This window comes from Sminthopsis crassicaudata, chromosome 1 (assembly GCF_048593235.1).
Source record: "Sminthopsis crassicaudata isolate SCR6 chromosome 1, ASM4859323v1, whole genome shotgun sequence".
Lineage (NCBI taxonomy): Eukaryota > Metazoa > Chordata > Mammalia > Dasyuromorphia > Dasyuridae > Sminthopsis > Sminthopsis crassicaudata.
Genome location: NC_133617.1, coordinates 221,822,430 through 221,841,706, shown reverse-complemented (window position 1 = coordinate 221,841,706; position 19,277 = coordinate 221,822,430). Strand labels below are relative to the sequence as shown.

General features: G+C 32.2%; 1 protein-coding gene across 3 annotated transcripts in view; it reads left to right on the top strand.

The window, feature by feature from the left end:
• Nucleotides 1–19,277, top strand: part of VAPA (VAMP associated protein A) — a 68,143-nt gene that overhangs the window by 35,682 nt on the left and 13,184 nt on the right. For all 3 annotated transcript variants that reach the window (XM_074274930.1, XM_074274914.1, XM_074274921.1), the window contains exons 2-4: nt 406–558; nt 10,200–10,303; nt 16,860–16,940. In XM_074274930.1, coding sequence (XP_074131031.1) covers nt 406–558; nt 10,200–10,303; nt 16,860–16,940 — 338 coding nt within the window. The remainder of the gene's footprint in view (nt 1–405; nt 559–10,199; nt 10,304–16,859; nt 16,941–19,277) is intronic.

Below are 19,277 nucleotides of genomic sequence, written 5' to 3'. Positions count from 1 at the left end.
CTTTACACTTTTAACAATTTGTTTTACAGTTTAACTTATCAAAACTCTTATTAAGTAGTTATTATAATAAACACTAATTAGATGCTAGGGTTACTGCATGATATTCAAATAGTTTAAGTGGTGGGTCAACCACATACATAAATAAGGAAATAAAATATATATTAAGTAAATAGAAATTAACTTTTTTTAAGGGGGGGTTAGAAAATTTTTGTTACTGGTTACTAGTTACTGCTAGGGATTAGTTTAGTGCAATTGTTCAGTGTCACATCCAGGTAGTGGTCAAGTTAGGACTAAAATATATATTATAAAATTTTAATTTTACTTATTCAGCATTGTAAGACAAATTTTCCTTCCTTTTTTGCTGTATTTTAATGAGCTTTTTTTGTTTTATTTTTTAACTTACAGGCCCCTTCACAGATGTAGTCACTACAAATCTTAAACTTCGAAATCCATCAGACAGAAAAGTATGTTTCAAAGTGAAGACAACAGCACCTCGTCGGTACTGTGTGAGACCGAACAGTGGAATTATTGATCCAGGGTCGACTGTAACTGTTTCAGGTACTCTGAATAGTTAATGTGGGTTCTACAAATTTGAGTGGCTTTCAGTTATGTTCATTCAGAGCTTTTCGGTTTTTCTGATGATAACAATGATGTTACATGGGTAAATATTCTAAAAACTCACCTTTTCTGCCATGCTATAGACAATTGTGAGGAGGTGGTAGTGAGATATTAGCTCAAAAGTCTGTAAACTACATACATCTTATTGTTTACTAAATTATCTTCAAGGATATATGTGTGTGTGTGTGCGCGTGTGCGTGCTTTTCCTTTGCTAACTATCCTAGTGTAGGTCCAAAGTCTGATTTATATTATCTATAGTCAAAAGTCACTACATATCCATGGAAGTATTCAAAATGATTCATTATTACTGGAGCCTTTTTGCTAGGAACTCAAAATGCTTCACTATTACTTCCTTTTTTGTGCTACATCTAAACTTCTTTTCTGGTCAAGCTTGTCCAGTAGCTAATTTTCCTTAGTCCTTAAGCTTGGGCTGCTGATCTTGACCAACAAGGCCCATTACAAACAATTAAATTCACTTGACTTCTTCCATTCTTCAATTTCTCCTTATCTTTTAGTTTATTTCCTCCTGCTGCAAACACATTCAAGTTTCTCTCATCCTTTAAAAACTTCCAACTTTTACTTGACCCAGACGTTCTCAAGCTTATGGCCTGTTTTTCTTAATTTTCAGAAAATTTCCTAGTAAAAACAACTTATGCTTATATTTCTCCTTTCACTTTTTAACTCCCTCTGTTTTGTTTCCTACATCATTACACAACTTAAACTATCCTCTCCATAGGTTACTGTTGGTTATTAATTTTGGCCTTTTCTCAATCTTTTTTTTTTTAACTTTTCTAGTATTTGACACTTGGCTTCTTACTCCTTCCTGGTTTTTATGAAACTCTTCTGATTTATCTCCTACCTATTTGAATAACTTAGTGTCTTTTGTTGAATTATCATCCATATCAAAACCCCGTGATTTTGTATGTCCCCAAATTCTTTCATTTCCTCTTTTAAATTTTTTAAAAATAAGCTTTGGGCAAGTTTATTAACTTTTATGGGTGTATTTTTCTCCAAGGTATATATTGTGTTGCACAAATTAATTGCATCAGAGTAAAATAATTAAATTTATTGGATTATTTTAACTTTTAAAAAAATCTCTAAAAAACTTAAATATACCAATTTTTCTTTTCTTTTCTCCAGTTACATGTAAAACCAACATTTTTTGGTGGTTAAAATGGTACATTCTTTTTTTTTTTATTTTAACATTTCCTCATGAATCTTGTTGGGAGAAAAAAATCAGAACAAAAGTGAAAAAACTATGAGAGGAGGAAAGAAATAGAAACAACAAAAAAAAAAGGGAACATAGTATGATTTACATTCAGTCTCCATAATTTTCTCTCTGGATATATTTGACATTTTCCATCCAAAGTTTATTGGGATTGCCTTGGGTCATTGAACCATAGAGAAAAGAATGAAATCTTTTATGTTAATCATTGCACAATCTTGCTGTTACTGTGTACAATGTATTCCTGGTTATGCTTATTTCACTTAGCATCAGTTAATGTAAGTTTTTCCAGGCCTTTCTAAAATCATCCTGTTCATCATTTTTTACAGAATAATATTCCATTACTTTCGTATACCTTAACTTATTTAGTCATTACTCAATTGATGGGCATCTACTCATTTTTCTATTTTTTGCCACCACAAAAAGAGATGCTACAAACATTTTTGCACATGTAGGTAGGTCCTTTTCCCTCCTTTATGATTTCCTTGGGATACAGACTTCAGTAGTGGCACTGCTGGTTCAAAAGGCATATATGCACAGTTTTACAACCTTTTGGGCATAGTTGCAAATTGTTCTTCAGAATGGTTGGATCATTTCATAACTCGTTAGTTGCCTTGGAGGTCTCACAGCTAGTGGGCTGATGGACTGGCTTCTGAATCAGGAGAATAGCCAATAGTATTTTGGCTATAAGATCCCCCCTATGCAAGTTTTCTCTATCTTGGTCTCTCTGCATTGTTGGGTCTTGAGTCCTGTCCCTCCCGCCTGATTGAGATAGACCTTTCCTGAAGTCCTTCCAAGCTGTTTTTGCTGGAAATTTGTTACACTCCAAACATTTGTGGGTTCTATCGCTCAAATCCATTCAGAGGCTTATCTAGTGCAGGAAGAGCTTTGGCAAAGTCCTAATGTACTCTCCACCCATCTTGACTTCCAGCCTGTCCTTCCCCCTTTCTAATAGCCAGATAGTACTTCATCACAGTCATATTGGTTTGGTCCAGTTGATGGGCATTCCCTCAATTTCCAATCCTTAGTCACTGCAAAAAGAACTATTATGAATATTTTTGTACATAAAGGTCTTTTCCTTAGATATTTTTTTTGGGTACAGATCTAATAATGTTAATGTTTTTTTCATATGACTGTAGGTATTTTTTCTGAAAACTGCTTGGTCACATACTTTGATCATTTAATTGGGAAATATTTCTTGTTTTATAAATTTGACTCATTTCACTACATATTAGAGAAAAGAGGCCTCAGATAATTGCTGTAAAAAAATTCTCTATTCATTGTTTTTGGTACTTTTTAGCAATGTAGTCTTCTGTTCATCTCCTTTAATTAGTTCTATTTTTGCTTTTGCTTTGTCTAAGATCATGTACTTTGCTTTAAAATTCAGGGGAAGCATAATAGATTTTTAATCTATCTCCTTATTTTAAGTTTATGTGTACCATCTTTCTGTTTAAGTGCTCTTATAAATGTTTATTGATGGATTCTGGTTTCTAATCTATACTACTATCCGTTTTTGTTTTATGTTTTATTCATCCCATTCATATTCACAGAGGAAATTATTAAATCCTGTTTTCTTTCCTCTTTTTATCTGATAAAGTTTCTCCTCAAAGATCTATTTTACTTTTGATTAATTTGCTTTCTCTTTTATAATCCTCTTATCTCTTCCTCTTATTCTGTATTTAGTAAAATAGGTTGTATAGCTAACTTTGTGTGTATGTGCATTGTGTTTATAATTGAAACAGTTCTGATGAAAATGAAGTTCAAGCATTGCCTGCTATACCGCCAACCTCTTTCCCCCTTCCCCAGGATTTTCTTTACACATCTTGCTCTTCCTTCAACACCCCTTTTTTGTGAGATATTTTTTCCCATTCTACCTGTCCCTTCCTCCTTCTCTCTTATTCCTTGATATATTTTAGAGATCATCGTAAGATAATCAGCTCAGACCTATGCCACTGGTCTATGAATCCTCCTAACTACTTTATTAATGATTAACTTCTTAGGAGTTACATGTATCATCTTATGTGTAGGAAGGTAAACCAATGAATTTTATTGAATCTATTGTGGATTACTCTTCCATGTTTACCTTTTTATAATTGCCTTGTGATTTATACTTTTAACAGCAGGTTTTCTATTAGCTCCGGTTTTTTCATCAGAAATGTTTGAAGATTTTCTATTTCTTTAAATGTTTATTTTTTCCCTCTGAAATTTTCCTGGGATAGGTTATTTTTACTAGCTTTCTTGCAGTCTGGAATATTACATGCCAAATCCTTTGCTTCTTTAAAATGAAATCTGCTAAATATTGTATAATTCTGACTGTGGTTCCATATTGAATTGGTGTTTTGTTTTGTTTTGTTTTGTTTTTTTCCTCTGCTTGCAATAGTTTTTCCTTCACCTGACAGCTCTTGAATGTGGCTCTATTATTCCTAGAAGTTTTTCTTTTGGGAGGTGATTGGTGGAGTTTTTCAGTGTCTATTTCAAAACCCTCTGATCTAGAGAATATCAGAGCCAATTTTCCTTCATAATTTCCTAAAATATAATGTTTAGGCACACCCATCCCCCCTCAATTTTTTTTGTTTTTTAATTGTGGCTTTCAGGTAGGCCAGTAATTCTTAAATGATCTCTCCTTGATCTGTTTTCCAGATCACTTGTTTTTCGAACAAAATATTTCACATTTTCTTTTTTCATTCTTTTGCCTTTGCTTTGTTTTTTGATATCTCGAAGAATTCAGTTCAAGTTTTTGAGGAATTTTTCCTATAGTAAGGTTTTGTACCTTTTTTTTTCCTTTTGGTCTATTCTGTTCCCCCCCTCCCCTTTTCCCCTTTCCCTCCGGACAATTGGGGTTAAGTGACTTGCCTAGGGTTACACAGCTAGGAAGTGTTAAGTGTTTGAGGCCAGATTTGCACTTAATTGCTCCTGATTTAGGGCTGGTGCTCTATCCACTGTACCACCTAGCTGCCTCCATCTATTCTGCTTTTTAAAGAATTATTTTCTGCCATGACTTTATGGTTCTTCTTTTATTAGGCCAATTTTATTTTTTAAGGTGTTATTTTCTTCACTTGTGTGTGGGTGAGAGAGACAGAGACACACACACAGAGAGAGAGATTCTCTGTGTGCGTGTTTTTACTTGCTTGTTTGCCTCCTTCACCAAGCTGTTCTCTTTTCACAATTTAGAAATGTCACTTTCATTTTTTTTTCTGAATTTTCCTCTATCACTCTTACATTTTTCCTTCACTCTTCCAGGAATTCTTGTTGGACTTTTGTCTAATTAACATTTTTCCTTTTAGGCTTTGCAGCTGTTTTTACATTGTTGTCTTCTGTGTGGTATCTTGGTCTTCCTTCCACTGTAGTAGCTTTTTGTGGTCAAGTTCTTTTTGTTGTTCTTGTTTGCTTATTCTTCCAGCATATTTCTTGATTTGAGTTTTTTGTTAAAGTTGCACTTTGTTCACCTAAAGATGGGAAGGCACTGTCCCAGACTTCAGGCTTTTTGGTGCTGTTGTTTTCAGAAATAATTCTGTGGGTTTCCCGAGTTTTCAGTGCTATGAAGATGGTGTGCTCCATGTGATCACTGCTCCCTTGGTCCAAGTTTTGCTCTTTTTCCAGAAAGGGTTCCTGGTCCCATGTAGCACCAAGCACTGGTACTCCTATTGGCTTTGTTTGGAACTGTGACCAGAGCCTCTGCTCTCCTACAATTGCATTGCTAATGCTTTTCTCTTCCTGAACTGCACCCAGAGTTCCTTTGCCCATGTGACTGACCACAAGTGCTTCTCTTCACATGGGAATAGCCATCTGAAATTGTATATGGGCAATAGATGTCCCAGTCAGTCTCATCTGTGCTTAGTGCTTACAGAGTTCCCTCTAATCTCCTTGTGATCTTTTGTCTGACCCCCTTAAGAGCATCTTTGGGCTGAGAACTCTAGAAGCTATTGCTGCTTTTTGCTACTACTTCCAGAGCCCACTGGTGCTGCTTTGTGGTCAGCACCCATTTTATTGTAATAGACCTTTTCTGCTATTCTCCTTTGCATTGTCTTAAGCTAGAAAAATGCCTCACACTAATCTTTTAACTCTGCTGCTCTAAAATTCAAGTTGAAGGCATTGTTTTACACTTGTTTTGAGGGGAATATTGGATGAATTCAGTGCCTGCCTCTTTTTTTTTTTTTTTTTTTTTTTTTTTTTTTTTTTTCTTGTCTCTGTCATAAGTTTTCAATGGAATTGAAAGCAAGATAGATTCTTAGATCACTGAAGCATGGACATGGTAAAATCCATCTTTTGGACAAATTTATTACTCTTTTTTTAACTTATCCCATGATCCCAGGTCATGTTAACAGTATTTTTAGCTCACTTTTTGGTAATTTCTGTAACTTTGGGACAATTCTGAATCTTAGTTATCAGTGAATGTTTCAGAGTTCACACTCCTAGGTCTACACACAGTTAGCTCTTGATTTTCAGTAAGCAGTGATATTTTGTTAATTGTCAGACAATGAATAAGTAATTCATTTGAAAAAATATATGTGTTGTAGAGTTGTGGAAGCATATAGGCAGGACCTAAAGGAAAGCAATTTTTATTTGAAATTTAGATATTCCTGATCTGTGTTAATGAATCTTAGAAACATGATCTTGAATAAAGTTAAATCTGTAAAATGAAATTTTTTGTAGCCAGGGTTTATCAGGTACTTTGCAAAAGAGAAAAAAAAATGAATTTTTGTTAATTAGATCACCTAGTGATTACTATTAATTAAGTTGAGTATTTAAGAAGAGTGGCTTTCCCCAGTTAGAATGCCAGTTAACATTAGACTATTGTTACATCCTAGTATTTAATTTATAAATAATTTTTATTAGAAAGCAGAATATTTAATAACTCAAGATTTTTGGTTTTGGAGAAATTTAGTTACAAAAATTTAAGGTGGTACTGATATTACAACTTTAAGAGTTAAGAAGGCAGCTGAGACTAGAAAAGTCAAGCAGAATCAGCAGAGGAATGAAAATTGGCCTGCTTGGGCTTCTATTCAAAGTTCTCAGAAAAGGTAACTGTACATATATATTGGAGTATTTTAGTTTGTTTATGCTATAGCAACAGTGTTAAATATTTGGTGAAACCTAAGAATATTTTATAATATTATATATTATATTATTATAATATAATAATATAATATATATAATATTTATAATATATATTATAATATATATTTATAATATATCATATTTATAATATTATAATATAAGTATTTGATTTATTTTTTGTTTTGAGGATATTATAAAAGCTAACTTTCCTTAGTTGGAATCATATTCCATTCAAATAGAACAGTATGAAACACCAGCATACATATTGTTTAGGGGGATTTTTTAGTACAAATATATTTTACAAATTTTCCCTGTTTAATCTTTCTGTTCTTATGTTCTAATCTGTTTGATAGTGATTTTGGGGTGTGATGTTACTTTCACTCCTTTATTTTTATCTATAAATTTCTTAAGCACATGATCTTTGCTTTTCATTAAATCATTAATAAAATGATAACTAAGTTGAAGTATAGACATTCTGGACACTCCACTATAGACCTGTCTTTCAACACTGAACATTCACCTAGTTTTGAAATCACAGAGCTGTGCTCTATAGTCTTAGTTGTATGTCTCCATCTTGTTTTGAAATTCAGAATGATACTTCGCCAAACATTTTCCTAAAACTTAGGTGAATTATTTCTGCAGTACTCACGATTTCCAGTCTAACTTAAAAAAATAGACTTTCTGATGTAACCAGTTTTTGAATCCATGTTCATTTTTTTCAAGATACTTAATCAAGTACGTTTTTGTAATAATATATTCTAGAATCTTGCCAGGAATTAGAAGTAAGACTTATTAATGAATAACTTGCAGATTCCCCACTCTTTTCTTTTTGAAATCAGAACTTCCTCCCCTCCCCACCATGTCCTATGGTGTATCTCTCATTTTCTTTTCTTCTTTTTTTTTTTTTTGCCCAGGATCACATAGCTAGTGTCAAGTATATGAAAGTGGATTTGAACTTAGATCCTCCTGACACTAGGGTGAGTGGTCTATCCACTGAGATACATTGCTGCTCCTATATCTCATAGTTGATTTTAGTCCATGAGGTCCTTTTGGTCTAAATCTAATTTTCAAAAATCTAGGTTATAACAGTCATTGGTCTTTGTTCACTTATTCTAAGGTGGTCACTTCTTAGCTTCTCATCATTTCTCTCTGAGCAGTTGCTTCTACTTTGCTGATGAGAATTTGATGCAAAACAGTTCTTAATAAAGGAAGGCTCCTCTTTTTGATGAATGAAATTATCATTAAGGCAAATGAATAAATTATTAGCTGTTCTCTTTTTGGGAAAGAGAACTTCAGCAGATGATTGTCTTTGTTAAATGAATTCTCATTGCTATTTCATGCCTCCATGTAAACCTTATAATCTATTTTTCAAAACTTCTGATTTATCTTTATTATTCTGTCCAATATGTATGGTGTAATCTGATAGTTTATATTCCCCTTTTCTTGTTAATTGTTACCCACCTGCAAATGCTATTCCTATTGTGAAGTTAAAATTGTTTCCTTGATGTAACTGGCCCTGTGTACATTTCTGGTAGACACATGAATTCCTGGAGTTTGTCATTAGATCTACTCCAGCATATCTTCTCTGAGTGTATGGGCTTTAGTGTTATTCATTTTTTACATTTAAAAAAATTAAGTTCTACAATATTTAGTATGGTCACCAGGCTATTTTCTCATTATTTTCATTATTTTCTCATTATTATTTTATTTATTATTTTCATTTTTAAAATTTTCATTATTTTCTTAATAGGCTATTTTCTCACTATTTTCAATATAAAGCCCTTTAGATTTATCGAGGCAGTGACATACTGAACAGTATTAATTCTGGAATCAGGAAGACCTTGTTTCTGACAGATTGATTATGGAAACTTGGGAAAGTCAGTTAACCTCTGAGTGGTATGGGCAACTATCTAAACCTATAAAGATAACAACCTGTGTTGGTAGATGGAAATTTCCTTACCTGGAATTCTGTGTACCAGTGAAATCAGATATAACTCCTATCCCATATGCCTTGATTAGATTTGCAAGACTGAAAGCAAATATATTTTTAACAGTTCTTGTTTAGGTATACTACTCCACCTGTTGTAAATCCGAAAAATTATGTATCCATTTTAATTATGATGTGATCAGGAAAATGTGAAACTATACTTTTATAGTTTCAGACATGTTCCACAAGGTGCCACAAGGTGGCTCTAGAAGTCAATTTACCCAGAATATATTAGTGCAATTGGGGACAGGAGATTGGGAAATGTATTTGATTATTGGGACATTTTCATTAGAATAGTGTGACTCTTAAAATTCTTTGCAGCATTTTGAAAAATTAAACTTTTTTTTATTAAATACTAATCTTTTTAAAAATAATAGCTTATTTTTTTCAAAATACCTAAGATAGTTTTCAACATTCACCTTTGCAAAACTTCCAATTTTTCTCCCTCCCTACTACCTACCTTCCTCCTTCCTCCCCCCAGACAGCAAGTAATCAAACATATGCAATTCTTTTAATCCTATTTCCACATTTATCATGTTGCACAAGAAAAAATCAGATCAAAAAGAAAAAAAGGGGGGGAAAACCTAGCAAACAACAACAAAAATGATGAAAATACCATGTTGTGATCACATTAAGTCCCCATAGTCCTCTCTCTGGATGCAGATGACTTTTTTCATCACAAAAATCTATTGGAATTGGCCTGAATCACCTCATTGTTTAAAAGAGTCAAGTCCATCACAGTTGATCATCACATAACTTCATTGTTGCTGTAGTACTAACAATTTTTGAAGTATTTTCCACTATTCTAAAATTTTTAAGATATTGGGGGAAAGGGGAAAGTTTGTGTTACTGGTTACATCATTTCTAGTTCAAGTGTCTTAATTTGGGGGAGGGGGGAAGAAATCAAAACAGTATTTGATTAGGAAATGCCAGAAAAGGGACTTGTGTTAAGTATTAGTTTTCACAAATATTTATTAACTGTAAATCAAGTCTTAAGGGGAATGATTTAAAATAAGAGCATGAGGTAGAATTTTGAAATTGTCTAAATTTTTGTTAGCATATATATATATATCCTTATCTTTTTGTTTTTTTACTGACTAGTCATTTTTTCCCAATTTCAAAAAATAAATTTTACTAGTTAAAATTCAAATTGGTCCTTAAGGGGTATTGATTCAGAATATTTCATATAAATATACAAATGGTTGAATTTTTATACCCTTCCTAATTATAAAATCTAGGATGCATGATAGCAAAAATAAACAATAAATTTACAGTGGAACACAGTATAATTTACTCCTCCTTCTTATTCAGTAATGTTACAGCCTTTTGACTACGATCCAAATGAGAAGAGTAAACACAAGTTTATGGTACAGACGATTTTTGCACCATCAAACACTTCAGATATGGAGGCTGTGGTGAGTACATTGTGTAATGAATTCACTTTTAGGAATCATTTAAATTGTGCAAACATAAGGCATTAAGAAATATTGCCTCTCTGTAATCATACCAGAGAAAGATTTAAAAAGTTTTAGCTTTCACTATCATAGACTTTATTTTAAAATCAAAGATATTGTCAAGTGATCCATATAAATGTATGATTTCATCCTTTTCTAGATTTTCTTTTGTCTCAGTAAGTAGGTTTTTTTGATTGATAATGGTGCATATGTGAATGTTAATTTCTTTCATCCAGAAATTTTCCTATATTTCTAAGTTTCAGATGGAACCTTCCCATTACTTTTCTTCTCTCCAGAGACTCAAAATGATGTTTTCGCTAGCCTTGAGAAAATGTTGCCTAAGATCATCAAGCTCTGTATTTCCTTTATAAACTTTTAAGTGGAGATACCATTGTAGATGGCCTAATTTTTTTCCCTCACTAGACGTCCTGATTTCTCAGATTAGGTGTGAATGTCTTTACATTTCACAGTGTGCTCAGAGTACTTTAGGACATTTTTCTTAAGCTAGTTCCTTGTTGGTTTTTGTCTCATGCTGGTATAAACTATTCCATGTTGTACTTTTTGTATCAATAACCTCCAAAAGAAGACCTTACTGTGTAGTATAGGACAATGGAATTTCCTTTCCTGAAACTTATTTTAGAAGTTGATTGCAAAAGCTCTTACATCAATTTGATATTTTCTACTATCCAAGTATTACCAGAGTCTTCAGTTTTGTATGTGACTCATTGCTAAAGCCTTCTCTTTTTTTTCTGTTTGATCTTCTGCAACTCACTCAATCTTATCAGTCCCCAGTTTCCCCATCTGTAAAATGATGGGGTTGGTATTTCCAAAATTTGTTAATTCTACATGTCAGCTCTAGAACAGAATCTTGCAATAATATATAATATATATATATATATATATATATATATATATATATATATATATATATATATATATATATATAAAATCACTTATCAGGATGACACAAAAAGCACATTAGTATTGCTAAAATAAAGATAAATGCAAAACAAAATTATTTATTTATTTATTTATTCATTTATTCATTCATTTATTTATTTATTTATTTTTTTTTTGGGGAAAAAGCAATGAAGCAAATTATTAATGCCTGACTTTTAATGATGGTAGCATGGTAGAGAGAAAACAGAATTGAGAATCAGGGAACCTATTGGAATTCTGGCTTTTCTACTTCTCTCTCTCCCTCTCCCTCCCCCCCCCCCCCCCCCCTTATCTCCTCTCTCCTCTCTCAAATGAGAAAATTAAACTAGATGTCTTCTGAAATCCTTTTTAACTCTAAATTATGATCCTGTGATTTTCTTTATTCTTCATTGTTCTCAAAGTTAGTTTGCTTCAACATTCTGTTTTAGAAACTAGGGTCTTATATCTACTTAGAGTTTAAAGAAATACTTAAAAATAGGTCTCCCCCCCACCCCCCCTGAAAACCTATAAAATTACACAGAAAGGGAGCTCTGGCTTTACATCTAATTGATAGATATCTGTGTCTATTTCTATATAATTTTGTGGCAGAAGCTATCTATAATTGAAAAAGTTTTTAAACTTTGGAATAGACAATATACACTTGCTTTCTCTCATATATCCTGTCTTTAAAATTCAGGCTCTATAAAAAAAGCTAGTCATTTACATAGATTATTTAATCATTAACAATCTAAAGAAAAATGACTCAACAAGAAGCTTTGGAAGTCTTTTCATTTACTTTCTTTTCACAAAATGGGTTTCCACCTAAACCTCTACTTATTTATTCACTCACTCATTTGTTTATTTAGGTTTTTAAACACTTTATTTTATTGATAAGTATCACAAAAATCTTGGCTTTTCAAAAGTCTCTTATTAGAAGGCATATTTCACTTAAAATAGGATTAGAGTAAATTCAGTTACAATGGGATCTATATTCCCAAATTGTATAATTTAATCTATCAGAGACCTATCTATTATTAGCATTTCAAAATGAAAACTATTGTAATAAATAATTCATTTTTATGTGGTGATAAAAAGTCATCTAAACCTTTATGTAAAAAAAAAGTTAAAAAACCCCACACCTCTAAACTTTAAAATCCTATTATTACAACTTAAAATTAATAATATTCTTTAAGGGATAAAGTTCCAACATGCAATAAATGTACACAATTCTTAAATGTTTCTTATATTCTTATAAGAATTGTTTTTATAATTCTTATAGGTTTCTTATATGTGGCATGAAACACTCCTAGGTATAGTCCACACTAGTTTAAAAATTAGTTGGGAAATACTTAACAAACCAGATTAAAATGTGATTGGGAAATATTTAACAAAATAAATATAATAAAATATCCATAACATTACATTTTAAAAGTCAATATATGACTCTCAGGCATCCTTATGTACATACTATCGGTCCCTTTTTTTCTATTTGAGTTAAGACAACACTGTGCTAGGAGAACTTTTTTCTAGGGATGGTAAATTCTTACACAGATTACTCTTGTTTATCTCAATATCCTGCTTATTTCCTTAGGTCTGTGTCCAAACTACCTTGAATTAAAGAAGGATAATTGTGTGAGTAAGAAAAAAATATTGAGAAATATGTCTGAACTTAAAAGAAATCAGAAACCTAGACAAATATAATTTATCTCGTTACACAATGAATAGCATACTCAACCTTATTAAAAATGGACTATCTAGTTTCAAAGGGCAGCTAGGTGGCATAGTAGATGGGTCACTGTCCTAGAGACTGAAAGGTCTCTGAATTCATCTATAGTCTGATACTTAATGTAACCCTGGGGCAAGTTATTTTGTTTGCCTGTATTCTCATCTGTAAAATGAGCTGGAGAAGGAAATGGTAGACCACTTCCAGTATCTTTGCCAAGAAAATCCCAAAAAGGGTCATGGAGAACATGGAGAATCGAACACAACTTGAAACAACTAAAACAATTGTAACAACAGGTTTTGTTTAGTCCTTTTAATTGTATCTCTGACTCTTTGTATGCCATCCCTTTGGCTCTTGGAATAGTTCATTGTTGTCTGAAACTTGTTCTCAGATATCTTATGATCCCTGGCCATTCTTTCTTCCATATTCACTCCTACCCTCTTACCCCTACCCTCCCATGTCAGTTTAGATATCTCTTTATTTCTCTCAGAAGCACAGTTGGTCAAATATGTATCAATGTTACAGATTTTACTGAAATTTAGAGTCTTGAATTTAAAGACTCTTGTCTCCTAGAATACAACTGTATATAGTCTTTTGATCTGAAAGAAATTGGATTTAAAAAAATAAAAGAAGTAAAGACTAGATTTTCCTGTTTCACCTAGTGTAGAAATGCTGGAACTAAATAACTATTATGGCTCATTATAATTGGGAAGGGAGCTTGAACTGGTATATTTCCAACTTGGGCTCCTTTTAGGCTACTTGGTGACCTCCCTGCCTCTCCATATAATTCCTAGGCTCAAGAAATCTACTAGCTTCAGACTTCTTGGTTCTAAGAATTATAATTGTGCACTATCATGCCCAGCTTGAAAAAAAGATATGCAATCATTCTTAAGTGAAATAACTCCCATCTCCTACAATAAATGAAAAAAGGGAATCTTTAATCAAAAAAATACAAAGAGGTGATGATAATAAAACTCTCTTTAACTCAAAATATATCTTAAGAAAAAAAAATCCAAAGCAGAGACACAAAGTAGAATTTACCTTCTCATTAAAGTTAGGTCTGGTCAGAGCTGGGAAAAATGTTTTGTCAAAATTCTTTTTTCTTTTCTTTTTTTTTTTTTTAAATAAAGATAGCATCAGCGGTGACATTTTGGCTTTTTAAAGTGGGAAGACATTAGATGAGGAAAATGAGGTGCAGAAAATGTTACTGGTCCTCTACATCTATAGGGGAACTAGAGGATAAAAAAAGGAGAGATGTATATTTTGTTCCATATTGCTGCAATAGATAAGAGAGTAGGATGACTTAGCAATTTAATTTTTGCCCTCTATATAGAAGAAAGCTTTGAGAGTAGTTTCGTGCTCTACCCTAGCCTAGAGAGGAGAAAGAGGCTGAGGGAGGGATAGTATCGAGTGTTTAAGTTAGCAGAATGATGCTAAGATTAAAAGTTATCAGTTCATTCTGGGAGTGACAACTTGTTCCCTGGAGTTGAAAGCGAGCAGATAAGAGTAGAGTAAGCCAGAGGTCCAGTTTCTGTCTTCTTACAGGAAATCTTTGGGAATTGAGAGTAGGACAAATGTAAGAGAGGAGATAAGAATTCATAGGACCTCATAGGATTTTAAATGGGATATGAGGTAGTTGAGTGAGAGTGAAGAATTGAGAATTAGTTTTATCTTGTGAACTTAGATTACTGGAAGAATGGCATTTCCCACAACAGGAATAAAGACGTCTAGAGGAGGGCTGAGTTTAGGGAAGAAGTTATGTTTTGTACTTTTTGAGTTTGAAATGTGTCTGGCAATTGTCCATTGGATAGATAAAGCTAGGGACTAGAACTTATGAAAAAAATATACAGATTTGGAAGAAAATCCACCTATCGTAGTAAGTAATGAGATCATATAAAAAGGTCATGGAGAGAAAAGTAGATTATGGCAGGTGATTTGGAGAGAATGAACTTGCATAGAGATTGATGTATGATGATTATACAAGGAGGAGAAAAATTGCATTTAATTTATATATTTGATTAGTGCCTTTTTTAGAAAAGTATATAAAGTGGGAACTCTTTCAGAGTAATTAAAAGTTATCTTTGATTTTTTTATATCTGCTCCTTGAATTCTCAAACCATAGTCAAAAATATCATCAGACAGAAAAACTGTTAACTATTGTCTTTCTCAATACTGTATTTTAAATTGATGCTGTGCTAGTCAGTACTGTATCTGCCAAGTCCTACTAGTTTAATCAAGAATTAACAATATGCTAACTATTGATCCTAACTCCTTAAACAACCATTATTACATTGATTGGCAAATATTTAAAGAACTTTGATCCTTACTACTTTGCTGTGTTTTGATTTGTTTCAGGTTCCAGTTTTATTAAAGATATCAATTTAGAGGAATGTAAGACCAGTAGAAATTTAAGAAATTCAATCTGAATCTTTAAGTGGTTGTTTGATTATGCTAATACTTATGAAGGATACAGGCTACTTAGTTTGTCATATATTATCTTGGGAAAGGATTGTGACTGAGTTTTTAAAACTTCTTTTTATATGATTGCATCCATGACAACAGTATATTTACTAAGACCTGAAAGAGAGCTACTTAAACTTTTTTTAAATGAAATGTTGTGTTGTATTTGATGAGTGAACTTCTATCAGATTTAAAACTTATTTTAACTAGAATGTCATGTTCTTTGGATATTCTGGTTAATAAGAATTTCATATTGGAAATTTTTCAAGACAAATTACATGTAGCCATGGAATGTAATTTTAATTTGTATTTAATTTAAAATTGTTGACTGTCACAGTGTTGAAAAGTGCTTGGAAGAATTCTTTTTATTGTTGGTGTTTATATTAATCAAATAGATATTTTATGAAATAGTTACACTTATTATCAATTGAATAATTTCAAATGTACACGAATTGAATAATTTCAAATGTACATGCAACTCAATATTTCAAGGGTTTCTTGTATACAGTATTAAAATGAAGGATCTTTTTTTTTTATATGCAAGTAATCATCCCACTCTTAGAATCTGTTAAAATTTTATTTTTGTAAATTTTAGTTTTTATTTAAAGCAAATCCCTGTGACTGGAAAAGCACTAGAAAATATTCATCATTATTCCCTTTTAATGTATTTGGAAATTTTAATATATTAGAAGCTGTTAAAATTTTATTTTTTATTAGAGAATGTCATAATGAAGTATTCACACCTGAACAAACTTCCTTCCATTCTGTACTTTTTAGGCTATTTAAAATAGTCAAGAATAGGGAAGAACCATTATAAGGAGAAAATTCTGTAGTCTGGGGTACTTTACTTTTTTAGAAATGGCCTAAGATTTTAAGACAATTAAAATTTTTTTAAGGGGAGCAGACTGTATAGTTGATGGTATACCCTATCAAGTTTAGTAGATATTAATTCATAGCTGAATAGACCGCATTCTTTTTCATTATATTTTGTCACTTCTGATCCTAGCTTGTAGGATCATGGAATTGTTACTGTGGTTTTAGCCCCAAAGGCTAAGCATAAGAAGCAGGAGTCAATTTGGCATTATAGAAATAAGGCATATAACACTTTCTGTCTGCTTACTTAAATTCATATTGTGGGATAATTTAGCATATACACTGTTTAAGCTTGATCATAATAATTCATCCTTTCATTTCCTTGAAGTTTTAAAACATGTAATCTTAGATGAAAGAAAATAACTATTTTACATAGTAAATTTTTGGTAAGTAAACCAAAGGGGGGGGGATGGGAATGGGGAGGATGCTGCAAATAGATTACTCCCAAAACTCTTTTCAAAAGTAACAGATTTATATATATGTTTTATGAATTGAGAGAGAATTGGTACTTAGATTTTTGATGGGTAATAATTTCTTTTTTAGTGGAAAGAAGCAAAACCTGATGAACTCATGGATTCCAAATTGAGATGTGTATTTGAAATGCCCAATGAAAATGATAAATTGGTAAGTAGATAAAATAATTAGTAATATCACTATCTTGAAAATATCCCAAATAGGAAGATAAAATTCTCTGTTCTTTTCAAGTTCCTTTTGCTTGTAATGTGTTTGTGTTTTGTGGTTTGGGGGAGAGAGAGAATGAATATGTGTTTTGTGGGTCCTTATATAACTTAAACATTTAAAAAACTTGATACTTTGATATATTTAAAAAATTATTGGACACGTTCATAAGAAAACCTACTTTCAGTCATCAGTTTTTTTTTTTTTTTTTTTTGCAAAAGAAAGCTTCTTGGAGGGTTGATGTATTGGTTGGTATATTATAGGATCACATTTTTCTTGAAAAAAGACTACATAAAAGTGAAGGAAAGGAACATTTCTGAACTTTTAAAATGTAGTCATAGATATTATTGATTAGTCAAAAAAAAAAGAAATGAACTTATTTGAGTATATATATATATATATATATATATATTTTGTTTTAGGTTTATATCTGCACCTCCTCCAAAATAATGATTGATGCATTAATGCCCTAAAAAGGGAAAAATGACTCTCTGTTGATGAGCAATTTAATAAAATAATTGGCTATTTTAGAAGTTTCAGTCATTTTAGGAAAATTGTTAAAATTATTATTTGGTTTTGGGTGTTGACATGCAGCCTTAATTTTCGAATGTAAAGCATGCATAAAAGAAAGTTAGACAATTATTAAACTTGATTGATTTAGATTTGTAGAGATTAAGAAAGACATTAGTCTTTGGGCAATGCTAATAAGAGAAGTAACCTTTTCCATAACTACATAGCTTAGATTATTACATAGTTTTTCCTTCTATTGAACTGAAATTCCCCTGCCTGTAGTTTATCCATGTTAGTTCTAGTTTCTTCTCTTGAATAAGTATTTGTAAAGTTCTTTAGGTAAGGCTCATTTTCTTTGTTAGAAACAAAGGCAGTAACATCAGATTATAGTAACTTTTCCAAGCTTATTGAAAGTATATGAAGAAGGAAGTTTTTAAAGTAGTGTCATGTCTTGTTAGGTTAAAAAAAAGTAGAATCATCTTCAGAGATGCTGCGATTGTGATAATTCTTGGTTTTCTTGGTCCCAAAGAAGAAAATGCCTCTTTGCTTTCTTTGCAGAAGAAACTAGGATTGTGGAGCATTATGTTGTCACATTAAGCTATTGGTTAATCTTTCTGAACTTTCCATCCCACCTCATCTCTCTTTATTTGTTATAAGGGATAAATATTTGGAAACTAAGATGATGTAAAAAACAATAATTTGAAAGGAAGTTCTTGGTTTAGTGGCAAGTAGCATATATTCTAAATCTTTAGCACTCTTTTTCACAATACATAATCATACATGTTGGATCTTGCCATTTCTGTCTTTATTTATCTGTCCTGGTCTAACCCCTCTCTTCACTCACAGAATCAACACCTCCACAGTTGAAGCCTCCTTTTTCTTTGATTATTCAACAGTCCTTTAATTTGGTTTTCTGCTTCAAGTGTCTAGTCCATCCTATATTTTATTGCCAAAGTAATTTTCTTAAGTGTCAAGTTATTTGGTGCCCCCAATTATTTAACTCCAATGACTTTCACTGGGTTCTAGGATATTACATGTGAGTAAAGCTATTTAATTTTTACAAACCTTTATAGCTTCTTGTCTTTCTAGCCTTCATGTGTATTTCTCCATCCTGTATCATGTTGTTTCCAACCTTTAGTCCCCCTCCTTCCACAGTCTAGACGAATTGAACCTTCTCTCTTTGATGCATGAAACTTCTCTGGTATCTGTATCTTTGCATTGGTTGTCCTGATATGTGGAATGCATCGTTTCCCCACCTCTTGCCGCATAGAATCTTTTCTTTTAAGGGGCGGCTCAAGTACCATTTTTTGCTTGATGCCTTTCCTTATCCCCTCAACCGCAATAATACCATATTTAACAGCTTTTATGTATTTTCATTATTTTTATGTTGTATGTGTCTGACACACACACACACACCCCAACATACACCCTGACACATACACACACACACACACACCTCCATCCATTGAAATATAAACTTACTGTAAGCAGGAGTTTGTTTCATTCTTTGAACTTGTATTTCCAGTACAAGTACATGGAATGGAGCATAATAGGTGCTAATGAATACATTGTGATTTGAAAAATGCCTATTACTAACATGCCATATTACTTTTTTTTGTTTGTTTGTTTATACTATGGTTTCCATTCCTTGGATTCCACCAAGCCCAGCCATGCATTTTTTTCAGCCATGGAGGCAAGCTACATGCTTTTACTATTTTTTTTCTGAATCTCTATCTCTGTTCCTTTCTTAGCACATATCAATCCAGTTGTGGT